Consider the following 25,305-nt stretch of genomic DNA (forward strand, 5'->3'; position numbering starts at 1 on the left):
TCAATGAAAAAAAGGGAGATACAGGCAGAGTTGCTGGGGAGAACATTGCCTTAGGAATAACCTTATGTCAACCATCAGCCACAGGGCCCTGGGTGAGGATTTCAGCTCTAGGAGGTAGTATCACATTCCCCTCTCCCCAGAAAATACCTGGTAATTCTGGAACTATGCAGGGTGGGTTTGTGCAGCGCTAGTCTTCAATGTGTCGTGCTCTAATTCAATGTCCTCGTTCACCACATCACAAGAGCTAAACTCACATACGCTAAGACTGTGATTTGCTTTTGATTTATTAGTTAGAGAGGCATTAAACTGATTAGGACTCATCAGGTCTGCCCGCTCTGCTTTCACGTGATTTTCTATTGCCATTTTTCTAACCAGGAAGGAAAAGCTGGGCTCCCAGCACCAGAGATAAACTACAAAAAAATGCCTACACAGAGCAAGACAGTCTAGTCCAGACAGGTCTAATCAGCGCAAGGAGAGGGCTTCTGTGTGCTGCCTCTGCTCAGATATCAGTGGTCAAATGAACTGAGTTAGGAGTCCTGCCAGGAAAGAATTACTCAGTTCGTAGCTATTTCACAAAAATGCCATGTTTTACTGTCACTGTTATGCTAAGGATAGATAATTTTTAAGCCCAGTGTCCTCTTCCAACAGCGTGCCAATTTGTAGAGTGCACTGTAGACCCTGAGTGTCCAAGCTGCAGTGCTGCAGAATGAGAAGCTGGTCTCTGAAATCCCTCCCCAGCCTACACCTATTTGACAAAACATAGGACTTGGTCTTTCACTGCTCCCTCTTTATTACTGATAAGCCTTGCTTGCAGCATGTTTTTCAGAAGAGCTGCCATATAGAAACACTAACATTTGGCAAGGGAAAGCTTCATCCAGAATTATGATCTCATTTGCATATGTCTGTACCTGACTGAGATATCCGAACAACACAGTTTGTCGTGTAAACATGAACAAAGCATGATTCAGTATACCCAGTCTGTTAATAACCAACATCTGTCACTTCCACAGATGAATCACTACAGTAGATTAGAAAGAGTTAGCAAAAAGGGAATGCAAAAATGCTAAACTGCATGAAATAACACAGCTAAATAAGAAGCAACAATCTTACCACAGAGCAAGTCTCTGCTCAATTTCCTTGAGAAAACCAGTGTGAAATTTGTGCAAAGGTTCGAAGTTGGAGAAAATGAGATTTCTCAGTGATTCGGGCATGCAATCCTCTTTACTCACTGCACTCTGAAACCACTACAAAGAAAAAAGAAGCAAAATTATCGGGGCATGGAATGCAGCAGGTATGATCATTTGCTGTCTTTATATACCTAACCGACTAAGGACCTTATTTAGCTGGCACTAGGAATACAACCCAGGCTACCCCTGACAGTCCTACATGCTGAACTGGTGCTCTTACCAGCTGTCAGGCCCTGCATAGTTAAAAAAGAAATTCCCTTCCCCTTTGCCATCACTGATGAAATCTTGAAAATTCTTTTCAAGCCCAAGCTGGCTGGTCAATACAAACTGAATTTGCAAACGCTGTAGGTGCAAGAGAAAGAGTACTGCAATACTTGCAACACTTGCAAACATTCCAGTAAAACAAAAAAATACACTTTGCATTTTCTTTTGCTGAGTTCTGTCCGAAATCCCTTTGACAGGAGTTGGTGCGGTAAGCACTCAACCTCATGTCACTGTGTGCAGATAGAGAACATCATGCACTTTGCAAAGTGAACGAGTAAAAGGGCAGTACTTTGCACTTCCAAGATAAGACGCTAGTAGCAGAAAATAGGAGGGTCAGTGCCAAACACTGTTAAGACTGCAACAGGCTCCTGCTCAGTTTTGTTCCATATTCTCTTTATTTCACCCTAATAGACTTTTGGGTGATGTAAAGCCATAGGACTAGGGGGTTTGCCAAGATGGCACACACTATTATCTTCAACATGATAACACTACTCCCTCCTCGCTGCCCTGAGGGGTTCCAGCTGTCTATGGTTGACTTCCAGCAGTGCCTAGAAGGCTGTTGGGACCCTGGTCTTGATTGACACTGCACCAGCTGGAGCTGACCCAGACCTGGGATAAAGAGAGACCCCTCCCAGGCCTCCCTCTCCCCTGTTTTATCTCTGCACTGAGCAGAGCTAAGGTTGAAGAACTGCACACCCACCAAGTCTCGAAATTCATGCATGGCACTTGTTCCTTCTACCTTTTCCAATGATGCTGGCTACCTGTCCACTCTTGGTGGCCTCCTGGGCCAGACATCTGTGGGGAACAGCTGATGGGCCTGATGATTAGCTTAGAGCCAGTTGTATGCCTCTTGGTGACTCAGCAAATTCAGATTTGCCTACCACAAGAATAAAGGTCAGGGTGGGAAATGGGAGTTTAGCTCTGAAGAGGTAAAACTTTGTTTCTGCAGCCACCAGGTGAAATAGAAGATGAAAACAGCGTATTTGCTGTTGAGACTGCAGCAATGACCACTGTCTCACAGAACCTGGCCTCTTCCCTCATTGTCCTGCCTTCCCAGAAAGCCAGGATAAGTAAGCAGTGGAGCCACAGCTATCTTACTGCCTGTAACAACCATGCTGCTCCAGCCTACGTTGGCTATGTCTAAGCTGGCGTCAGATCAACTGCATCTGCCACGTGGGCCCTTTAACAGACAAGAAGCTGGGGAGAAGGTGTCTCTCCCTGTTTCCCAGCTGGTACCAACAGACCTTTCCCTTCAGCATGCCCTCCTTACCACAATGCTCAATGCAGGAGGTGGCAATGCACCTCACAGAGTTTCACACACTAGGCAATTAAAAAGCTGGGAGGTCTGGAGCCAGCAGCCCCGCTGAAATGCCATGAGATGTTTTGGATCCACTGCGCCTTTACAGACAATTGTTATTTAAGGCCAAATCCTGCACACATTACTCTTGGAAGTTAAACAAGACTTGTGGTGTGTATGCACAAAGGGCACGTATTTGCCTTGGTGATTTTAACAGTCACACTCTGATCAGATGCTACGGATTAATGACTCGTTTAACAGACAGTTTCACTTACTGAAAAATCAGAATAATTCAAATAGGTACACCACAGTAGTTAATGTTAAATGGAGGGCATTTAAGCCAGGAGAAAGCATTTATATGTTCCCCTAGGGAGCTACTTCAGTTTTAAGAGAAGTCATTCAAAACCCACAGGCGTTTTTTGTAATTACAACCACAAAGTATGAGAGCAAGAAATTATAACTGAACTGTGTCCCAAAGTGCTTCAACCTGATATAGTTTTGTAGTGCATGTTACTAACCACAGTGCAAATCTCTACTTTCTGCTTCTTGTGTTATTTCCTCCCTAGAGCTGTACTCCTATGCACTGCAGAGAACCTACAGTGCAGAATATAAAAGTAGCATGGAACAGCTAAGATGTTAAGTGGAGCAGATGAAATACTACTGCTGACTAGAGGTTCACATGTTTCATGAGTAATGCTCAAGTAAACATACCGATGTGATGACTTCAAGGTCCTTCAGGTATGTTCGTTCTGTGGTCGCTACTTCTTTAGCAATGAAGTAAGCTTTCTCAGTTGGGAATCTCTGCAAATTGTAAACACATTAGGTTTTCATCTGCTTTTATGGAGCTGATTTCTGTAGGAAAAAACTGCAGACAACAATCACCAAGAGAGCTACAAACTAGTGGCCCTTCCTTGTGGTTACTGTGACTCATGCCTGAATGTTCCTAAGCCCTGAAGCCCTGAAAACATTCCTTCCTTGCAAACACAAGAAAACAAGCACTTTCTATGCATTCTTGAGGCATTTTTCTCTGCCAAGGTGATTTCTGCAGCTTTGGGGGGCTGATGTTCCTTTCAGCTTATTCCACATATCTGGAGCAGGGCATATTCTGAAGTTCACAAAGAAAACTTCTGCAGGCTAGATAACCATTAACCAAAATGACAAAAATTAGTGTCTGTTAAAATAAACAGAAGTTTGATTGTCAGGCTAAGACTCCACAGTAAAAATACTCTCCAAAAAAATATGAAAAGAAATCCATGATCTTCCCAGTGCAGCTGGACAACCTAACAGTGAGAGAATGGAAGAATTTTAGGGTAAGCTACAGGTGTCAAATTTCAGGTAAAAAACCCCAAATCCTCCTGTGTTATCCAAGAGGCAAAAGTGGTTTTGACCTCTTAATTCTGAAGAGTCAAAGGATCCTGATTGATCTTGCTCTGTGTTGCTCAGTAAGCAGAAAGGAAGAGCAAAACGTCAATAAATCTTTTGCTTCTACATTTCCCCCCTGAAGATCAGTGATGCAGAGGATTCACTAGAAAGGGATGTGATGGGGGAGACTGTGTGGGCGTTTCCTAGTCAGTCTACAGTCCCAGAGGAACCATCATCAGCTGGTATAAGCTACAGCAGTCACTGGCTGCCGTAACTTGGACTGGCACAGAGAATCGTCAGTCTATTAACTGATTCTTGGCTTTTCTTTTCAAAAGTCTCTCACATATCTTGCTAACTGTGCACAGTGGGAAGAGAGATCTTCCTTACACATGCTCCCACTTTCCAGCAAAGCCATCTGAGTTCCTACCTTCCTTCTCCTGAGATGCTCCCAGTTCAGGAGAAAAAGCAGAAAAACAAGACCAATCCCATCTCACCCTGCAGCTCAGGAGGGATGAGCCGCGGATACCCAGGACACCCTGGCTCAGACAGAATCACTTCTGTCTTCGAAAAGCAGTTTTGGATGTGATGTTCCCTTATGGCTTTGCTGCAATGATGGGGCTGAGCCAAACACTCCCAGCTGAATGCTGCAGGCTGCGGCTCAAAGAGAGCATTTCTACTCCCACAACCAAATTCTCCCAGTGGTGCTCCCAGCAGAGACAGGCTGGAGAGCCTGAGTCGGGCATTCCTGCACAGGGTCAAAGCTGTTCCTTTTCCTTCTGTCACCTAGAAATTCTCCCTCCAAAACTATATTCGAGTCGATTGTTTTGTTACAACAAACCACCGAACTCCACTTCTTAAAAACAAGCTAGATTTACAGGAGACCCTGTCAAAACAAGCTCTTAAGGTTGCAATCAACAGGACTGGCCCAGATTTATCCTACATTAACCTTAGGGACACAGAGCTACCTATCGTCTCTCTGATGCTTAAAGAGGAGCTGGGGCTGTTCAGGAGGATGAGTCCAGGGCACTGAGCCCTCAGCTACAGCAGTTCTGTGGTGCTGGCCTGGCCTGCTCCAAACTGTGAGTTTGGCCTCAGGAGCACAGGGATGCTCTTGGACACACTGTGACTGAGGACAGCGGATACCAGCTGACCCAGCTCAAGTTATCAGTGTGGATCTATGATGAGGAAGCTGCAGGGGGTCTAGATATTAGTCATGTTGACAAACAGCAGTAGTCACAACACAACACAGAGAGCCAAGGCCAACTGCCTCTGCCTTACCTTTCTTTTGACCTCTTCCTCATCATCAGTCCTGATGCATGTTGGGTCAGTCAGCAAAGGGCTGATCAAGGGAGATGACTGCTTGGCATCAGGGCTCAAGTTTGGAGATAAAGACATATTTGCAACTGATGGTCCCCCTTGGGAATTGATGGAAAGCTCTGAAAGGTGAGGGCTGCCAGTCAGAGAACCTGCTAAAAAAATGGTAAAAGAGAAGTCAGTTAGGACAGGCTCCCTCTAGAAAGTATCAGAAAGAGTAACAACCTTAGGTTGCACCATGTGAAATTACACTACAAGACATGGCCATCAGGATCCTCAAACTAGTCCAAATGGACTTGAAGCCAGAGGAACTGCATCCACTTGCATTAACCAAGGGACTGAAGCGTTCTTTTAGCTGGTGGAACTGGCTGAAATTAGCGTCTAGGGAAGGGGTCAACGCATACATGACTGAGCTGCTAAACATCATATTAATACCAAATTTTTCACCATCATAATCCACTCTATGAAGGAGAATAAATACAACAATAAGAGAGTCAACCTAGAAGTGCCATTCTTTCTAGCAAAGTGTAACTTCAAAGACTCAAATCAGTACTTCATAGGGAGCTACAGGACACAGGTTGGAACAAATTATCTAGTGGAAGTCTAGCAAAAAAAACATGATGACTTTCTACAGCAGTGTTGCTGCTAAGACCAGTCAGATCTAACATGAAGGGAGAAAACTACTAGTTCCCCAATTTCTACACACAACACAAGTATGTATATTATACCTTGTAGGTCTTTCCATGCTCCTCTGATTGTTTGGGATGGAAATGCTAGCATTACATTTACATAAGAAAAGCAATACTTTTAATGCACAAAGCATGACAACTTTAGATTATCACAGATATAAAGCCCCATTTAATTTTGGATTAAAAATGTTAAAGAAGTAGACAATTAATTACACTTCCATGGATTCATATACACTACATTAAATATTACTGAGATTAGCATTTTGTCTTCTGGGATGCAGCCAGACTACTGACTGCACAAAGGAAAGAGTTTGCCAAAAACGCCCAGCATTCTTCCAGTTATCCCCTCCTCCGAACCTCTGAAAATCTAAGCCTGTTTTAGAAGACAGATCTGTCATGTGGAAGAACATTTACAGTCTGTACCATTTTGGCATCATACATTAAAATGCAACCAAAAAAATGTGACAAGCTTTTGATTATCACAGCTAATAGGCTGTCTAGGATTAAATGTAAACACATACATCACCATATATAATTAAGGGCAAATACATTTTACTATCATGTGTTTATGTCCTGCCTAGATTATGATAGGTAAGCGTTCCTGTTGCTACAGCACAGCTGAGATACTCCAGTAAACAGAGGCAGTAGTAAAACCTATTTATTTTCTGGTAGAACTCAGGATTTATTGCTAGAACATGAATGTTTTCCAATTCCAAACCAGTTCATGTTTATATGTCATTCCTTTGAAAAGAGAAGGAAAAAACCAATACAGTTATCAGTTTATGTAATCATGACAGTTATGTAGCCTATTATAAATCAAGGTCAAAGCAGTATTTGTCTGAAATAAAGGTCTGTATTATTACAGCTGGCAAGAAAGGATTTACGAACAGTTTCACACTAAATCAATGTTCAGTGAAATTTGAGAAAATGCCACAGCTTGTTACACAAATGTCAATTTTATTGACACTAGCACACAACTGTATACAGTGTTTTCAAAAGAAATGGAATTCATCATTGAGAAATAGTGAAACAGATTAATAGCAAGGTTGTAAGGTTAAAAGTACTTAACTCTACATTACAAAAGACATAAGAAAAGTTATATCACCTCAAACGTGGAGACAAAGAAATTCTGGCACTATGCCTGTCATACGACAGCGAAAAAATGATTTGCACCTCTGTGAGAAGTTCACAGGCATTATAGTCTAAAAGTTAAATAGCACCTATCTGTGATAGATAGATATAGATATATCAACATATCTACCTACCTTTTTATAATCCTATATCTAACTTCTGATGTACTGGAATTTTTATCAGTACAACTCAAGTATTTAAAACTATAAAATACCAAATGGACAATGAATTAGAGACTTTCTAACTTACACTTGGAAGACATGACTTGGGAAAACTGTTACGGAAAGCATCACAAAAAAATGTGCCTGGTGGCTCACAGCACTGAGTATATACTCCATTGATTAAAGACTTGCACACCAATACATCACTGACATTCTCAATGTTATTTTGCAGCAAGTTGAAATGCTACATCCTCCTTTTTGGTATCAATGTGGACGTGAGCAGTGACCAAATCCAACCACCACAACCTATAAGCGAGAGCTCAGTAAGACCCCACCTGCCAATACGCTGAACAAGTGAAAATTAAAGCTAGGTATAAGAAAGTGGCCATATTACAAAAAGGCCTCAAAATGCTGTCATGTTAGCACATTCTGGGACGTAATTAAAACGAATACAGCCATAAAGATCAACACATTGGATGTTATTCTGGTAAAGGTGGGTATTCTGCTGTGAGAAAGTCAGTAAGTCATGAAGAAATGAAAATGGAAGGTCTTCTCTCCCCCCATCACCAATCGATCCCAACATGTGCATGCTGATGGGTCATGGCAATGCTGCGAAGTGACTTCTGCTTTTTCATGGAGGTGAGGAACAAATAACCTGCATTAACCAAATGGTCTTTTCTCTGTTTCATCTGACCTCCTGCCACAGAAGACTATATTTATTCAGGCTCTATGCATCAACTACATACTGCAGAATATAAACAGAAGCAGAAGGGAGGAGACCAATCTTATTTACAGGGTACTGAAATTCCTCACATTTTACCCTAAAGGATTCATTGATTGACAGGCAATTATTAGCGTGTCAGTTGCCAGATATCAAGTGGTTACTGCACAGCATATCAGAGGCCTAAAAGGTTTGTGGCTGGTAACATGGAATTGGCTTTGCTCATACTTTAAGTTATTTTTATTTAGATTCAGACTTGGGCCATCTTTCAAATATAATGGAGCCAACTATATACAAACAAACCAAGAGAAAAGTGCAAAAGGATTTTATCTAAGGATTGCTTGAGCACATGCTAAAGGTACATCCTTGGTCGAGTGGGCAGGAATTAAACAAATGCTTCAATTCTTTTCTGAGCTTGGTGTTTAAGAAAAGAAACAAACACTGATTGATGACAGTGGCAAATAATAATGCACTTTATCAAGGTATGCCACATTAGCCCATCAATGCCAAAATACCTGGAGTGGTTCCTGGTTCCACTGAGCTAGTTTACTCTCCAGACATTAGGGAAACGTGCTGCAGTAGGGAAGGTGACAGGAAAAGTAAACCTTGATTGAAAGCTAACTTGAAAAAAATCTACAAAACAACGGCATTTTTTACATGGCCACAGGACATGAAACTATGGGTTATCATGCTAGCTTTACATGTGTCCCAAATCACTCCCCAACAATACATATGTTCCATGTGCTAAGTAAAATGAAGCCAGTGGTTAAAATCAAATCCTTAGTAGCTATACCTCTATCAAAACACAAAACCAAAAGTTGCTTGCTGCAATTTGGTGGTGGGAATGTATGGGAGTGATGGCAAGCTGCAGGTGCCCAGCCGGAGGGGGGCAGGTTGAGCTCTGCACTTGGCTGGCCTGCCATGATCCATCCCACCAGCAGCATCTGCTTTACTCTAGACTCCCATCATGTGCAGATGTTAACTCATAGCAACTGGTGCTGAGATTGGCACCTACGGACACTTGGGCTGGCTGAGTGATACTGCTTTAAAACTTGCCCACGACCAGGGATAAACCAGTTCAAATCAGTACTTTTCAGCTGATGATGAAAGTCCCTCCCAGAGGTCAATTCAAATCATAGATGAGCTGAACTGCCTGCTGCCTCTTCCTCTGTTGACTACACACACAGCATAAGATGGCCTGAAATCCCCAGTTAGAGACTTTAACATAACATGTGAGGGCTCCCCACTTTGTGAGGGACTCAATGTATCCTGAAGATACTCCTCCTCTACTCCTTTTCTGCTGAAACTGCTATGTAACAAACTCACGCCATTTAGTATCACGCCATTCTGCATCTGCTGCGAAAGAAACAGATCCTGTCCCTGTAGAATCACAGAAGCATTTAGGTTGGAAAAGACCTCTAAGATCATCGAGTCCAACCGTTAACCTAGCACAGCCAAGACCACCACTAAGCCCTGTCCCTAACCACCCCATCTACGCGTCTTTTAAATACCTCGAGGGATGGTGACTCCACCACCTCTCTAGGCAGCCTGTTCCAGTGCTTGACAACACTTTCTGTGAAGAAATTTTTTCTAATATCCAAGCTAAACCTCCCCTGGCGCCCCCCTTTGTCCTGTTGCTTGTTACCTGGGAGAAGAGACCAACACCCACTCCCCTACAACCTCCTTTCAGGTAGTTGCAGAGAGCGATAAGGTCTCCCCTCAGCCTCCTCTTCTCCATGCTAAACAACCCCAGTTCGCTCAGCTGCTCCTCACAAGACCTGTTCTCCAGACCCTTCCCCAGCTTCGTTGCCCTTCTCTGGACATGCTCCAGCACCTCAATATCTACCTTTTAGTGAGGGACGCAAAACCGAACACAGTATTTGAGGTGTGGCCTCCCCAGTGCTGAGTACAGGCATACACTGTTGTAACAGCAAGGAAGAGTACAGCAGCATTAAGATGCTCCTGGATATGTTCCTTCTCTGTGGAGCTACCGTACAGCTACAGGGCTCACTCTAACTCAGCTGTTAGGGGTTATATTGTTCTCAAGGTTTATAGGTTTATTATCAGAAATAAAAATGTGTTAAGAGACAGAAAAGAGCCTTTCTCAATACATGGAAGATTACAGGGCTTATTCTTTCTTAGGCCTGCTCCACAGACTGTTCCGTAGTCAGGGGAAGGTTTTACTTTGCTTTAAGGGCAGATGGATACTTCCTAAACTCCAGTCTGGTAGATGAAACCTAAACTGTTGTCCCTTTGTCCTTTGCATTACTGAGCTTATGAAGGCTCTTTAATAAGAAAGTATCTGACAGAGCTCTTGCTGCTGTGGCCACACAGTTATGTCTAGCTCAATCTTCCATAGTCACAGTGGTCGCATACCTCTAACTTCTACCTAAAAGTTTTGGTCAGAGAAAGACATATAGTACAAGATGACATGGGGGACTGATAGCAGGGGACATGAAGTGGCAGGAGTTTTCATATGCACTTCACTGATGGCTGAAGTGCCTTGGATTGGAGAAGAGTTTAATGAGGTTGTCCATCCCTTCTGTCGCCAGCTGTGAACCAGGCACAGTCACGCTGCTGAGCTAAAAGAGATATGGGATGGAGATTCTGCTCTGCTCTCCCTCAACACAAGAACGAACCCCCACTGACTTCCATTAAAGCTCGAAGAGGACCAGTTCATCAGGCTGCACTCCTCTTCCTCATTAAACAAAACAAGCTGGAGTGCTGGATACAGTTTGTTAGAATTAAAGATCTTGAAAAGTAGTTATACATCAATGATAAATTTATGTACAAACACCCCTGAATGCAGTACCAAAGAATTTCAGGAGGAATGGGAAGAAAAAACAACTCAGGAAGAGATCCATGTCACACATAAAACCAATAACTCTGCCTGGCTTGAAGAGGACCATGATTGGGAGAAGCTTTGACTTCACAGCTTCAAAAATGCGTGCCCATGGCAGGAGTGGCAGTGAGTGGCAGGGATTTGGGAGAATGGTGCACCTTCTCAATGAACCAATTCCCTCATATTTAGGAAAAAGCATCAGCCAGCAAATGGACAGAACAATTAAACCAGTGACAGTTTTACAGCAAAATACCAGTTAGAATGAGTAAAAGCCTTCAGTACAGGTAAAAATAAAAATAATAATAAAAAAAATTAATTCCATGCATACACAGTTAAATGGCTTGACATGCTTATAGTCTCATCAAGCTTGCTGTTGGTTTAGTAGCCAGCAACCTCTCCAGTTGGTAAAGGTCCATGCTTTATTGGTATACTGCAGTATTAGACAGTGGTGAGTGTGAAATCAGACAGTAACTGCTGTTGGCCTACATCAGGGTATACTCACATCTTAAGAACAAAGACTGAGCATTAGAGCCTGGGAAGAATACCAGGTCACTGGGCATCAGTCCTTTGTCTAGCCTTGATCTTTCCAGACAGAAATAGAGCAACATACAGAAGGCTTGCCTGCTGTACCCAGGGTTAGGGTTGGTTTGCTTCTGTTTGGCTTTAAACCAACATGAGAGACTGCTACAACAGAACTGAAAACGTTCAGCCCCTGTGTAAGCTTATGCCACAGATACTGTCCATTTCAACAAGACATATCCCCGAGACTGCAGTGATCCTGCTTACGAGCTACGTCAGACAGACTTGACCATCGTTGGGTGCAGCCTTCATTAGGAAATGAAGGGCAATCCGACTGTGCTCAGTGGAGGCCAAATACCCTGGAAAACAGACCTTCCCCCCTCGCTCCACTCTTCTGCTCCTCAGCATGGTGTGGTTTCTCAACGTGAGACTCACAACCTTGTGGGGGTTTTCTCCAGTTCCGAGGTGAAAAGTGCTCTATGAGACAGGATCACTGTAATAAGAGGAATTAGGTACTCCCAATACAAACAGGTATTTCTGCAGTAAAAGGACATCGAGACAGTGCTCCAAACAATGCAAGGAACAGAAGATACACCATGCTTTGAGGATAGACAGAACATTGAAAAGGCTTTTTCTCCCAGAGAGGTACATGCTGACAAAACAGTGCATACAATGAAACAAAAAATGTTTCTCTTTAAACGGTATTAAACAAATGACAAAAATGAGAATGAAGTCCCCAGCATTTTCAATTTTAAAAATTAGTTTTGACTATTGAGATTTATTTTAAAAACCTATGCACGTGCACACACAGAAATCAGGAAAGGGCTGGATAGGTGAAACACTGCCAAGCTTATGAACTTTTGTTAGTGGGTCCAGGTGAGCTTTTTAGCAGGAAAGGGGAAAAATAAGGATTCAGCTAATCGAAGATTTTTAAGTGCCTCGTGGAAAAGCAACAGGCATGAGCTCTAGTGTTCACTGAACTAAGCAGAGAGACCTACCTCTGATCTTGCTGTAAACCATCAAAAGCAAAAACCTGTTTTCTTCTCAAAACAGGATTTGCAGCATTTTAAAGAAAGCACCTAATCTAATTTTAATGAGCTTGAAAGTTCTTGAATCAGAAAACATTCAATTTTCGTCAACCTTCCATGTTCAATCAGTGACAGCTGTATCATTACTGGCTTCGGAGTTAATTTTTATCAGTAGGAACTTTGGATTTTTTATGGTTCTCAGGGCCCAAAACTTTACTAAAAAATCATTAATAAAAATTACACCTTAACACTCTAATCATTCTAGAGCAAACTAGGTATTTACCATCATGTCATGCAAATTTATGATCCTATGGTCTTTACCCCCTTTACTGTAATAACACCACCATCATTTACACCCATACTTGTCAAAAACGTGCCTGTGATTACACAGCTCAGCCAGGTGCCCAGGCTTTCCAGTTCTCATAACATTTAGAAGAAAGTGCTCACTGCTTTTAATAACAAACAATATAAACCAACTGTATTCTACATGTTCTTTATAAACCACAGAATTAGAACAAAAGAGAAAATACTCTAAAGAACTGCTACATGTCACCCAAACTAGGCTTTTTATTCACATGATGCCTTTGATTTTTAATTAGAAGTTCTGTATTTTAAAATATGAATGGCACCACACAGCCTAACTGTAGGGAGGAACACAGAAGATGCCTTTGTTCAGGATCCACATGTCGCACAAGAATTATTTCCCTTATAAATAAGTTAATAAGATATGTGCCCTTGTCTAGGTATATTTCAGCAACCATAGAAATTACTGAAATAGAAGAGGAAAGATTTTATTAATTTTAATTTCCTAGGATTTAAATTTCCTTCCTTTCCAGAACCTGACAGCATGGGCAAAAATTTTTCCTAATGTAGCTTGATGGAAACCAGAGTCTGCTGTTACCCACATTTGAGAAAAGTTACACATCAGTCTAATTGTTGGGACCTCCTCATGTGCATCAGCCACTTACAATGAGAAACCTCAAAACCATCATCAGCAAGTAGGAGACAGCAACAAGCAGTTTGGCTTCTGACAAAAGGACTGTGTTCCTACCACTTGTGTCTGACAGCAGCTAACAAAAGAAAGGTGTATATATTAAAATTGTTCCAAAAGATTCAATTCCCCTCACATATTTAGGGTCTCTCTTATTTCATATGGAGAAGAGGACTGTTCCCCTAAATGAAAAGGAAAGAGATGTGCTAAAATGTACAGAAGCTGCCCTAAGAAATGACACTGTTCAGAGAGAGAAGCATTATTGGAAGTGGAAGCCAAAAAGGGACTTTGGCTTCCTTCACTTTATACGTGCCTGCACACAGAACCTCTTTCCTTCACACTCACTGTTCTTTCCAGCCAGTAACAACCACGCCGCTGAATGAAGTGGATCTCCAGGGGTCCACATTCTTGTGCACAAAGGTAAGTGACACCCAACTCCTTCACTACACGTGGAAGCTGGGAATAGCTTGGATTGTTAATTTGTTTTTCATCATTAGAAGTTGAATTGCAGCAATTAAAGTTTCATTCTGAAGTCACCTCTGACAGCAGTCTAATGCCTCATTATGACAAATGAGGCTAGTCAAACAAACATGGTATTTGACACAATTTATAGGTCAGACATCCTTCTGCTGAAGAACTGTTCCAGAAATAGCCACAAATCATGCTAATTGCATATAAATCATACTGATGAGATCTGAATCACTGGTTTTCAATATTCAAAATCAGGTCTGCTTCATCAGTTCAACTGTTCAACACAGTTCTTGCTCTCCGAGTACCCTAAGGAACTACTTTATACTCTCTGGAAAAGACTGGAAAGCATGCTATGCCAAAAGGAACTGTAAATAAATAAGGCTAGTCATTTTACTGTGTATAAGATATTTCCTATTCTTCTTCCCCTTTTTGTCCCAACCCTGAAGCCTCCTAAAAGAGAATTCTAGTTGACTATGGAGACTTTGCATGTGTGTGTGTTTATCATGGGACAGAAGACAGAATTTAAAACAACTCTGCTTCTTAGTGAAGAAAAGGAGGAGCTAAAATGGAGTGCCTTTTATCCAGCTGCTATTCGCATCTGCACATTATTTTGGGACAAACCCCTAAACTGCATTTTCAGCTAGACTCCATCCAACTATGTGGACAGAGTTGGCTCAGCACAGTGGTAAGCCGTCTGGACAGCCCAACAAGAGGCTTCCTCCACATCCTCCGGAAGGACAGAAGATGGGTGGCTCAGAACTGCTCATTTGGAGTAGACATAGCTACTTGATCTTGCTGGGATTCAGCTCCCTCATTTGTAGCAACTGCCTAAAGATATATGGGCACTTCAAGAGTACGGGATTTAAAAGTTAATCCCTGTGAATAAAAAAAATTTAGAACGGTCACTCCAAAGTACCATTAGCCACACTCCAAAATCTACTGGAACTGGTGGGAGAATCAAATCTTTTACTTCGTCTACAGTTACCTCTGTTAGACTTGAGACATAGGTATGTTTAGACCACTGCCATTGACCAGGGTATACAGATTAATCAATGCTCACAAAGACTAACTTGAACTGACAGGCTCCTCTTCCCCTGTGTGCTTTGTGAACTAGAACATGAATTCCCCCACCTCATCCACAGTCTTCCCCAAAGGTTTCTGTTCTTTCCTCCAAGGCCTTTCTGTATTTGTCCCACAGAAACAAACTCCCAGATGAATTTCGAGGGACCTGATCCTATGTGAGAACGTCAATTTAAAACTGCTCTCTCACTTGCTATTCTTGGCAAGTGCCCAGACATGAACCACATGTCTGGTGGAGGAATTTGGCCCACAGACTGTTTTTAATTAAATGCTTGTCTACTGATATTAAACTGAACTTCAGTGGTATAAGAATGCTGCAAAAACGATTCATCCTAAATGAAATGATTTCCTATGTAATTTACAAACTTTATTTCTTCAAACTGGAAGAATTCCATATGTGTTAAAATGACAACCACTTAAACATTTAAAGTTGAAAAAATGCCAGATAATAGAAAATAGTTGGAGAGAAATCCTCCTATTTAATTTCTGAGAATAATATTCAAAAGGAAAAAAAAAAACAACTGTTGAGATACTTTCTTAGCAACTAAGCTAACTGCAGCTACCAGCAGGTCTGTTCTTGTAAAACCATAAATCCATTACCTTTGTAGGCATATGAGAGAAGAAATCAGGCCTGAAAACAGTATTTGAAAGGATGCAAAACAGTAAAAACCACTTATAAAATTTTATATTAACTTAAATCCAAACAACATGAAATCTATCCACTCTTCTTAAGTAGCAGAAACGACTGCAAATCCTTTTCTTGAAAATCCATTACCTGAACTCTAATTTCACTGGCTAACAAAGCAATTAATTCACCTGTGCAGATTGCTATTGCTTTGCTGTATAATGTGACTACTGGTCATTTTGCTGCACAGGCAGCAAAAGAAATCAAAAGGAGACTCATGCATCCACTCCCCATGCTCAGGCTATCTGCTAATGCAGACTTCAACTAGCTATATTTAATCTTAAATATTGAGAAGTTCAAGGCAATTACTTTACAGCTATTCTAAATCCAAAACACAAACCACCTTCTTTTAGAATAATATACAAGTAAGCTTTTCCCTACTTATCAGTCTTGCTGCTTCTAGATTCATGCTTCAAACTACAGGAACAAATGACAGCATTCCCTGTCACCAAAATATCACTGTCTAAAGAGCTACTTTTAATCACTCCTGCTAAAAAATGAGGTATCTAATCTCTAAGAAAACCAACACACTAAAGAGGATGAGCAGGTTAAAACTTATATTTACACAACAACGTATTTTACTGCAAAAAAGTAATGTATATAAGAAGACATGCCTAACTACTGTAGGTATGTTTTTAAATATCTTTCACTCGGATTAAACTCTGTTAAAATGTGCATAGACCAAGGCATTAGAAAAATTAAAAAGACTTTTTATTATTTTTGTAAAAACGATCTTGAAAATTTTATATTGTCTAGATTTACAAAGTCCTGCAACTTGTTCGTCAGTACTTATGTGGGTGGATTCATCATTGCTACATGCATGTACTGCATGATGCAGATCACTGTAAGTGACCTGCAGTTCAGTCAGTGCTTTTGTGCATCAGTTAAAATTCTCAAATTTAGTTCCCTTCCCCCCCAAGAAAAATATATAAAAGTTAAAATTAAGGCCAGCGTTAAAGAGCACATCTTGTCTCCCAGCTCTAATAACTGCAGGACTTCCTCCATACAGGAGACCTTTCATCTGCATTTTCTTAATTAACTCAGAGAAACTAGAATCAGATTTTATTAGTATACAGCCTTAATTCTCATACTTTTAGCCTGCGAAAAGGAAGTTTACAAAGAATTAGTTTCTCTGTACTTCTGCACATATGCCAAAATCTCACTACTCTATGTACAGTACAGAAGACAATCAGCCTGGACCACAGTTAGTCTCATCATTCTGTGTCAGGAGATGAAAAATTTATGAGGTGGCACCCTTAAAAAATAGCCTATGACAGACTAATTGGATCCTGTACAGATAAAGATTTTTCATGATCAAAGCAAAAAATAAAACCAAACAGCCACTGTATCTCCAGCCCCCCCACCAAAAATCACCCACAACAGAACTTTGATGTCTTTGTGATTAATTCCACTGAAAGAATAAGGGGAAAAAATACCACCCTGATAAAGGATAGAAAAGATTGCCTTGCACATAATACACATACCACTCGTCATTAGAGCTGTTTCAGTCTAAGTTTTTTTTCACTTGAATTGTATCTTTCTTCTTGTTCTCTTTCCTGCCCACGGAAGAGTTTAGAGTTTCAAAATCTCCATCACCAAATCAGCCTGTTGAACCCACTGAAGAAAAAGTCATTATTGACATTGTTCCTGTATACCTGCCTAATTTGTATCCTCAGTTCATCACTTAAGATTATAAAATGGGTTATGAAGATGAGTAGACCAAACACATTCTTGCTATGAAAAGATTTTCCAGCATATTCCAAGATTTCAGCAAGTCTTGGTCTTGAATATCAAGCTGCCTGCATTTGGCCGTAAGTTTAATTTTTCTCCCCTAACTCTGTTGAGGCACTCATAAGTTTCTCTCCTTATATGGGAGAGAAAAAATTGTAATAGATATACAAAAGAGCACAACGTGCCTACTTAATTTAATTTTTGTTTGTTTTGTCAAAATAACTAGTCAAGTGTCAAAGAAGCTGCAATATATACCTAAAATAGGACTTCATACAAAGAATAGTTGAGTGTATAAAGTCTTACAAAGGTACCTAAATCAGTAATATTTTTCCTCTCCTCCTGCCTTTTGGAGAAGATGCATTACTGTTAAGCTCCACTGAGACTTATTATTGTCCTTCTAGCATCCCTTCCCTCTGGCTGGTCAGTACAATGATAACATTTGAAATAGTCCATGTGCTGAAATTATTACCAGCCACTCTTCATGAGCCCCAGAAGACACAATCACTCTAATGAGCAATCACAGTATCCACTGGTCTCATATGTCCCATCTCCTAGCAGCTGAAGACCTGCACACCATCTTCATCACTGAGGCCAACAGACACATCCTCCTCTACCTCCTCATCAAGCTGAAGGCTTCCAAATGAGTACTTATTTCTAGGCATGGGGGAGGAACTCAGCACAATGGGATTTCCAAACACCAGGGGGTGAGTGAAGGGGTTAATGATTTCCGAGTCGGAATCGCTAGATTCTGTCCCACTGCTGGTGGAGCCCTCCATCATCTGGATTGCAGCCGTGTGATCCATCATGCCACTGGCATGCAGTGACTGCATGACTGGGCTCTGCTTCGACTGTGCCCCAGCTGGCATACCATTGGCCATCATTTTGCCTTCTGGAGAAGACATCTTAGCCACCCCGTCTCCTTTACAATCTCTCTCTGATCTATACTCCTGCCCAGGGGTTGAGGATATCTGGCTCAGGATAAATGGATCTGTAACTGATTTATTGCAGAGATTCGGGATTTTCTGTGCACGAGGCCGTTGAGAACCTGGAGAATATCTGCCATACCCATGGCAGCTACTGGCATGGCTATCCTCTTCCCCAGTCCTCACCTTGCAGTCGTGCCCATTTTCTGAGACATAACCCTGAGAGCCAGTTCTACTCAGGCTCATGTTAGGGCTTGACCCTTTGCTACTGGGAGGCAATGGAGTGGCCAGCGGACTACGGCTCCCTGGCCCTCTAAACATTTCGTCAACCAGTGAACTGTGCCTTGGCATCCTGGGGCTTCCCCCAATGTAGAAGGATTGATTAGCTGGGTTATCATCAAGGTACTCTTCAGAGAGATACTGGGAAGACTTTAGAGAGGCTGAGGAATCCCTGTACCTAGTTCTATTGCGATTTTCATCTCTACAGTGAATATAGGCACCACTGGTCAAATCACCCTCATAATTGTCATTTGTTTGGGAATATGACCGGGTTATTTGTCCTCTGAGGAGATCATACTCGCTATCTACATCACTGCAGTCAATGAAAGGAATGGAGGTGCTGCTGCCATGAGCAGCCCTGGAAGCTGGACCTGTGCTTGGTTGCTGTGACTGTCTGTTCTGCTGCATCCTGTCCTTAGAAGCCTCCTCTTCTTCCTCCACTGTTGACACCACTGCTCCATCCACCTTTTTGCTTTCTTTTGGGCTCTTCTTCAAGGAAGGGCTCTTGTGCTGTCCAGTGTCTTCTGCTGAAGCTTTCAATTCCTTCCCTTGCCGGCAGCTCTGCACTGCTGCAGCATCATTGTCGTCTCCATAGGCAAAGCTAGAGCTCTGGAAAGATAAAGGAGGGAAGGCAAGGGAGAGACAAAGGGGGAGGGAGGGGTGGGAGGAGAGAGGTTTGGGAGGGAAGGGAGCCAGAGGGAAAAGGCTTTGTGTAATTATGCACCAAAATTTTGCACTGCACCTTGCAGCAACATAGGAGTCTCTTGAAAGCGGAAGAGGTAACCCAAGCTTCAAAATGAATTAGAATAAATAAAAAAAAAGAGGTCTCTGATCTTAAGAACAGAAAAATAAACAAACTAAGCAAGGGAAGAGAAGGCAGACAGAATGTGGAGATATGTAAAAAGGGGTATTTGAGGTGTTTCAATGCCCTAAGGCATCCATCAACACTAAGAACATAAACCTGTTTGCACTACTTTGAGATGCTGGAGGGACAAAAAGGTAAACGCTTAAGACAAATTTTGCACAGCCTACTTACATACAATAAAAAAGCCACGTGTGGGCTTTCGAACACCCCACATTCAACCCCTGGAGCATACCTGCCACTAATTCCTGGGCTGGTTTTTCTGCACACAGAAATATGTTGCATCTGCCCAGTAGCCATGCTCCATCTACCTGAGCTTGCCTTAGCAATAATAAAATGCTAGAAAATATTTGGAATGGGCTGCATTTATAGCAGAATTCTTTGAAGTTCTTAGATTTACAGGAATGAGAGCCTGTGAATATCCAAAGAAAGCAATGGAAGGAAGGTGAAGGTGCATGTAGCATTCTTAAATGCATTAACCTAGTAGCTTGCTCCTGCCATTTCAGCTCTATCTAATGTAAGGTTAGGTGATTAAAGGTTTGCTTCCACAAACACAGATGAGCACAGAGAATCACTGGGAGGTGGAGCAACCCCAATAACCTAGGCAGGGAAATGGAGCTCCCTGACCCAGCACCTCTGGGTGCTGTCCCAGTAAAGCCATCAGCCCATGGTCGGGGTGTGTCTGGGATGCCAGCAACTGGAGAGACCAGAGCACGTGCATATTGATTGGGTGGCTAGGTCAATGTGCAATTGCTAGCAAACATTAAACTGGACCAGTTGGTGAGTAGGATAAGAGGGTTGGGAGCCAAGTACTGGAGCAGCCATAAGTCAGGCCAGGCACTGGAAGGACCATGGGGCCTGGGGGTCAATTACTGGTAATGTCGTTAAGCCTGGACCAGCTATTGGAGAGACACCTTTGATGTGCTTGTATCTGTGTGTGCGGTAACTGGGAACCAGGGTATCCACCTGTGAGTTACTGGGTAGACTGGGTGTTTGCGATCAATTACTGGAGGAACCCATAGTGTGTGTGTGTAGATCTGAGTACCAACAATTGGAGTGGGGCTGTGAGCCTTGGGGGCTTGTCTATCCAGGTGCTAGCCACTGGGAGACCTGAGGATCCAGGGGCCTGCTACTGGATAGACCGAGTGTCTAAGACCACTTGCAGGAGGGATCCATATCGTATATATGTATACGTATTTTCCACTAATGAACTTTCATCTTGATCAGCCAAAGAGTGGAACATGTGTGAGGCTACTGGCACTGTCTGTGCTTGTGGGGGTGCTGTTTTCTGTCTGTATCTACCTGTGTGGCTGGCTGTGTGTATATGTGTGTATATATTGTATATGTGCATTTATGCAGGTGCCTATTGTGAATACATGCTCAGCCTTGCTACTAGCTGGACCTGGGAACACGCAGCTGCTGCAACCTTGCCACTATTGGATTTACAAACTCCTAACACATAACAGCTGTTAACATAAGAAAAATACATTAGGTGTCTACCAGAAATCATAGCTTAAACATCCAGAGCTGTAATTTTTCTGAGGAAATAATTCTTCTCCTTCCTAGTTAATACAACAAAACACCTTGTTATGGGCAACCAATACCTCCCAGTGAAGGAGAAGAATTAAACTCTTCCCAGATGCAATAACCAGCTACAACCTAGGACCCCAGTAGTAACACTGTGGTTTGCAATTTTTCAGATGGTAGTTAGTACAATTCAGACAAGCTCACTATTTATATTTGCCTGGTTGTCTGAAAAGTCTGAAAGACAACTCTGCTCCACAGTGGAAATGAACCTGTTCCACTTGCAGAGCCTAAAACTTATGACACCCAGGGCTCCCAGTTAAACAGAAAGTGAGCGGAAAACTATGCTCCTAGAGTTTCAAAACAGCAATCAGTGGAGGGTAATGTAGCAAGAAATGTTTAAAAGGCATGATCCAGGGTTTCATCAACATCACTGACTTGTTTTGGCACCTCTGGATGCTGTTCTGAAGGCTGTGCAGTCAGACTCCTGATGGAATGAATCTTGCTGTGTTTCCTGGAGATAAAAGGAAAGTCACAGTAAGAAGCCATTTCGGTTTTTTCTACAAATAGGAAACAAGAGATATGCCTCCTTTAAAATAAAACTTCTGAATAGCAGCTTTCATAAAAGTTTGCTCCAAAACAGACGACCATTCCTCCTTTCTGTAAAATTTATATCTGCTATGTGTTGCAAACATACCATTGTAAGAAAAGGGAGAGGCACTGAAGCAAAAATGGTCTATCACCAGAACATGAGTCATAAGCAATGAACTGTTGTCATGGTCTTTGTGGCATTTTGGCCATTACTTTCAGCTCACCATGAGCGAGATGAGTTCAGACAGAACTGGCTCTAGCAAGTTGTATGCCTTCCCTGGAGACCCCTCCCTTGAGATTGGCTATACCTATTCCCTTTTCTTTCAGTTTTATTCTGAGGTGAATATGTCTTTTCACATACATTAACCACATCCCACAGAAAAGGGTGCAAATCAATGTGGGAGGAAGTTACCTGTGATGGTAGGACACTCACTGATGAAAAGAAGACTGAAGACTATTGATTTTAAGTAAACTACAAGTTATGCCAACTTCTGCCAAAACATTCAGGACCAAGGGGATATTATACAAGTGATAAACTGTCAAACCAGCAAAGAAGGAGTTTTCCACTTGGATTCACTTGGCCAAGGTCTTAGAATATAGCCAACTGGAAACCATGACTTTTGTTTGATTAAAGCATTGGGATAGTTCATTTATTTCCTCTCACCTCTCAAACTGCACTTTTTTGTGCCCTCCTTCTTTAACATAGTCAAGAACTTGCTTCTGTGTCCGACCACTGGAAGAAAACCACAGTTAAAATATCAATCTGAGACGCTGAATTTGCCACATTTAATATAACTTGTTATTGGTCATCGTAACCATGTATGTGTCCTGCATATGAAGTCACAGCAATCAAAAAAGTATTTGTCACTATCAGCAGAAACTCATGTAAGATCATAAGTAGACCTGGTCAGGTACACACAGTTTTTAATCATTTTCCCTGTTACTTACCTCATTTTTTTGCTACAGAGCTACTTTTTGATGCCATTTCATGCTGAAATTTGGTTGTGTGCCCTTTATAGGGTACTACATTAACGGGAAGTCACCACAATAGAAACTTAAGCAAGGGTTAAGTTCTCCTCTCACGAACAAAGAACATTCCTGAATCCTTTTGAGAGTCAAAGACCATCCTTACCTGGCATCAGTAAACCCTGGAACCAAGATGAAAACCACTGAAATGCATTTCTTGACTCAGTTGCTAATATGAAACACATCAGCAAAAATGCATAAATTTTCTGCAGAGATTTAGGCTGGAAATCACTCCCTCCCATTCTGTTACAGGCTGTGAAAAAGTAGCGAGAAAGCCCAGCACTTCCTATTGTGCAAAGGTATAAACTCCAAAGGGAACTGAGAGCAGTACAGGAAACCCACATCTCAAGAATGTTCAATAGAGATCCAAATCCTTCCTGTTCATTACAGGCTTTAAACTAACTGAATTACTGCAAGGCCTGGAAAATGTTATTGAATGTATGCAGCACAGCTCACAGCGAGTGCAGGATATAGCCAAAACCTGCTCTCCAAACCAGGAGGTAAGTTGAACGCACCTACAGACTTCTATTTACTCAGGCAGAAACGTAAGAATTATATATATACACACACACTCACGCTATATATATATAGAGAGAGTATATTATACATACTTAAGAATTATTAAGAAATATTATAAGAAATATAAGAATTGTTTACCCTAACACATGTCCTTCCATCTTAATTAATTTACTTTGCGGGCAGGAAACAAAGTGGGAAAAGAGAATGGCCATATCTACTACATTCTTGTGCAAGGCAACTAGAGTGTACAGTTTATCTCAGCAAAGATGGGTTTTAGCTCTTCAGCTTTTATCAGCTTCACAAACAAAATAAACTGTGTGCATAAAAGGATTTTCCCTCCGGCAAATACAATATGAAATCTACAATGAGGCTTCTGCCATTGTAAGAAAAAAACAATAACCCAACCATTAAAAATATTTCTACAGCTCTAGAAATATCCCAGGTAGACTTGGTCTTAGCATAGGTGGTCATCTCACATGAACCCTTTGCAAGCATAAAGGTCTCAGCAAAAAGACAAGCAATTGCTTTTAACTGCATAGACATGAGTTTACCACAGGGACATGCGACAAAAATATAAATTTCTACTCTGATACATAGGAAAGATCCCATCCTAGAAGCAGAGGATCCAAAGAGTGCCAAAGAGTTGCTAGCTAGTGTTGCTTAGGAAACAAGTGGATTTTCTTATATGAAACCAGCTGGAACCTATATACTTTATATCTTACCTCCAGAAAGCTACCTTCCAACAGCTACTACAAAGCAAATGCCAGCTTTTTCCCTACAGTGTTCTTTGCACTGAGAAGATGCAATGGAAATTATAAAGGAGTGAACTACAATGTAAAAAAGAAGAGCTGAAAATAATAGGTATAGTCCTAGATCATTATGGATGCAATTTTGAAATGGGGAGGCAACGAAGGTGGAAAGTAGAATGCAGGTCTTACCTGAACCTAAATGATGAACCTCTAGAAAAAAGAACGGGTTTAGGCTTTGGTTTAGGTTCCTCAAAAAGTCTGAAAAAGGCATGATGCTCCACACAGATCTTCCAGAAAGACTTGCAGAAATCTCGACTGGCCATAAGGAATTCCAGGGTATCCTGGAATGAACTCTGAAAATTGAGATAGCGTTTGCAATGTAAACAAGCAAGCAACATACATTAGAGAGATGCATTGGCAAAGCAGGTGCTATGCTACAAAAAAAGTCTTTTTCCCAACTCCTTGTCTTTTAGGCTTACCAGGCCCTATCCTTCCCACTTTGAGGTATCACTGATCTGGCAGTATAACAGCTATTGCCTGAACTTCCTTTCATTGACAAATATGACAGAGATAAAGAAATGGTCTTAACATCAACAAGAAGAGGTAGTTTACATGCTATAACTTAAGAACTGATGATATAGCACCAGAGTTGCAGCCAGAAGATGACTCTGTGACATTCAGTTTACATCTGCTTTGCTGGGACTGCTCACCTGCGATGCCAGGTTAATGTGTGCAGTACCAACAGTGAACTCAAGCAATTAATTAAAAAAAATCTTCTTGAGGTGATAAAAACATATGTTTGATCTGTGAGTAGAAATTTACCAAATAACCTTTTGTCAACTTCATCAATTACTGTCAAGGACTTACATTCACATCAGGCCGTAGTTTGATAAGAAAACGTTTCCTCTTGAAGCTCAGCTTTCGAACCTTAGCCCAGTTGAAGGCATTGATCTTGGTATGACCCTATAGAGAACAAAGCCAGCAGAATTTAAGCATTCCAGATCTGAATGGAGAAATCTGAACCACTAAAAACCAACTTGTCATAAATTAATCATCTATTCACTTTGCTTGAAATTATTATATTTCTTACCATTCATCCTCTGATAATGCAAACCACAAGCCTCTGGTGCTGTGACTGAAGGCAGGTACTTATGGTTAAACTCTTACATATTTATAGGACTAGTTATACTGAGTTGATGTGAAAGTATCTGGCCCAGTATCACTGCACAAAACAGGGTGGCCCAGCTTTTGCCCAGATGATGTTATCTTGTTCCACTATGCAGACTCTGATTTTCAGTGGACTAAGCCACCTCCCAAAGGTGCCTCCTTCTCTTTCTACCAGCTACAGAGAACGCAGGG

The 25,305-nt window shown here is 41.6% G+C and overlaps 1 protein-coding gene across 7 annotated transcripts in view; it reads right to left on the reverse strand.

Annotated features, from left to right (window-relative positions):
- FARP1 (FERM, ARH/RhoGEF and pleckstrin domain protein 1) overlaps positions 1-25,305 on the reverse strand; it is a 225,692-nt gene that overhangs the window by 29,167 nt on the left and 171,220 nt on the right. For 2 of the 7 annotated variants that reach the window (XM_064440657.1, XM_064440660.1), the window contains 8 exons: positions 24,814-24,909; positions 24,136-24,299; positions 22,317-22,385; positions 21,512-21,575; positions 19,047-19,284; positions 5,389-5,579; positions 3,460-3,549; positions 1,111-1,244 (listed from right to left, as the gene is read on the reverse strand). In XM_064440657.1, the coding sequence (XP_064296727.1) occupies positions 1,111-1,244; positions 3,460-3,549; positions 5,389-5,579; positions 19,047-19,284; positions 21,512-21,575; positions 22,317-22,385; positions 24,136-24,299; positions 24,814-24,909 (1,046 nt within the window). Of the gene's footprint in view, positions 1-1,110; positions 1,245-3,459; positions 3,550-5,388; positions 5,580-19,046; positions 19,285-21,499; positions 21,576-22,316; positions 22,386-24,135; positions 24,300-24,813; positions 24,910-25,305 lie in introns of all 7 variants that reach the window. The other 5 variants (XM_064440656.1, XM_064440659.1, XM_064440658.1 and 2 more) reach the window with 3 other exon arrangements.

Source organism: Phalacrocorax carbo, chromosome 1, assembly GCF_963921805.1.
Source record: "Phalacrocorax carbo chromosome 1, bPhaCar2.1, whole genome shotgun sequence".
NCBI lineage: Eukaryota > Metazoa > Chordata > Aves > Suliformes > Phalacrocoracidae > Phalacrocorax > Phalacrocorax carbo.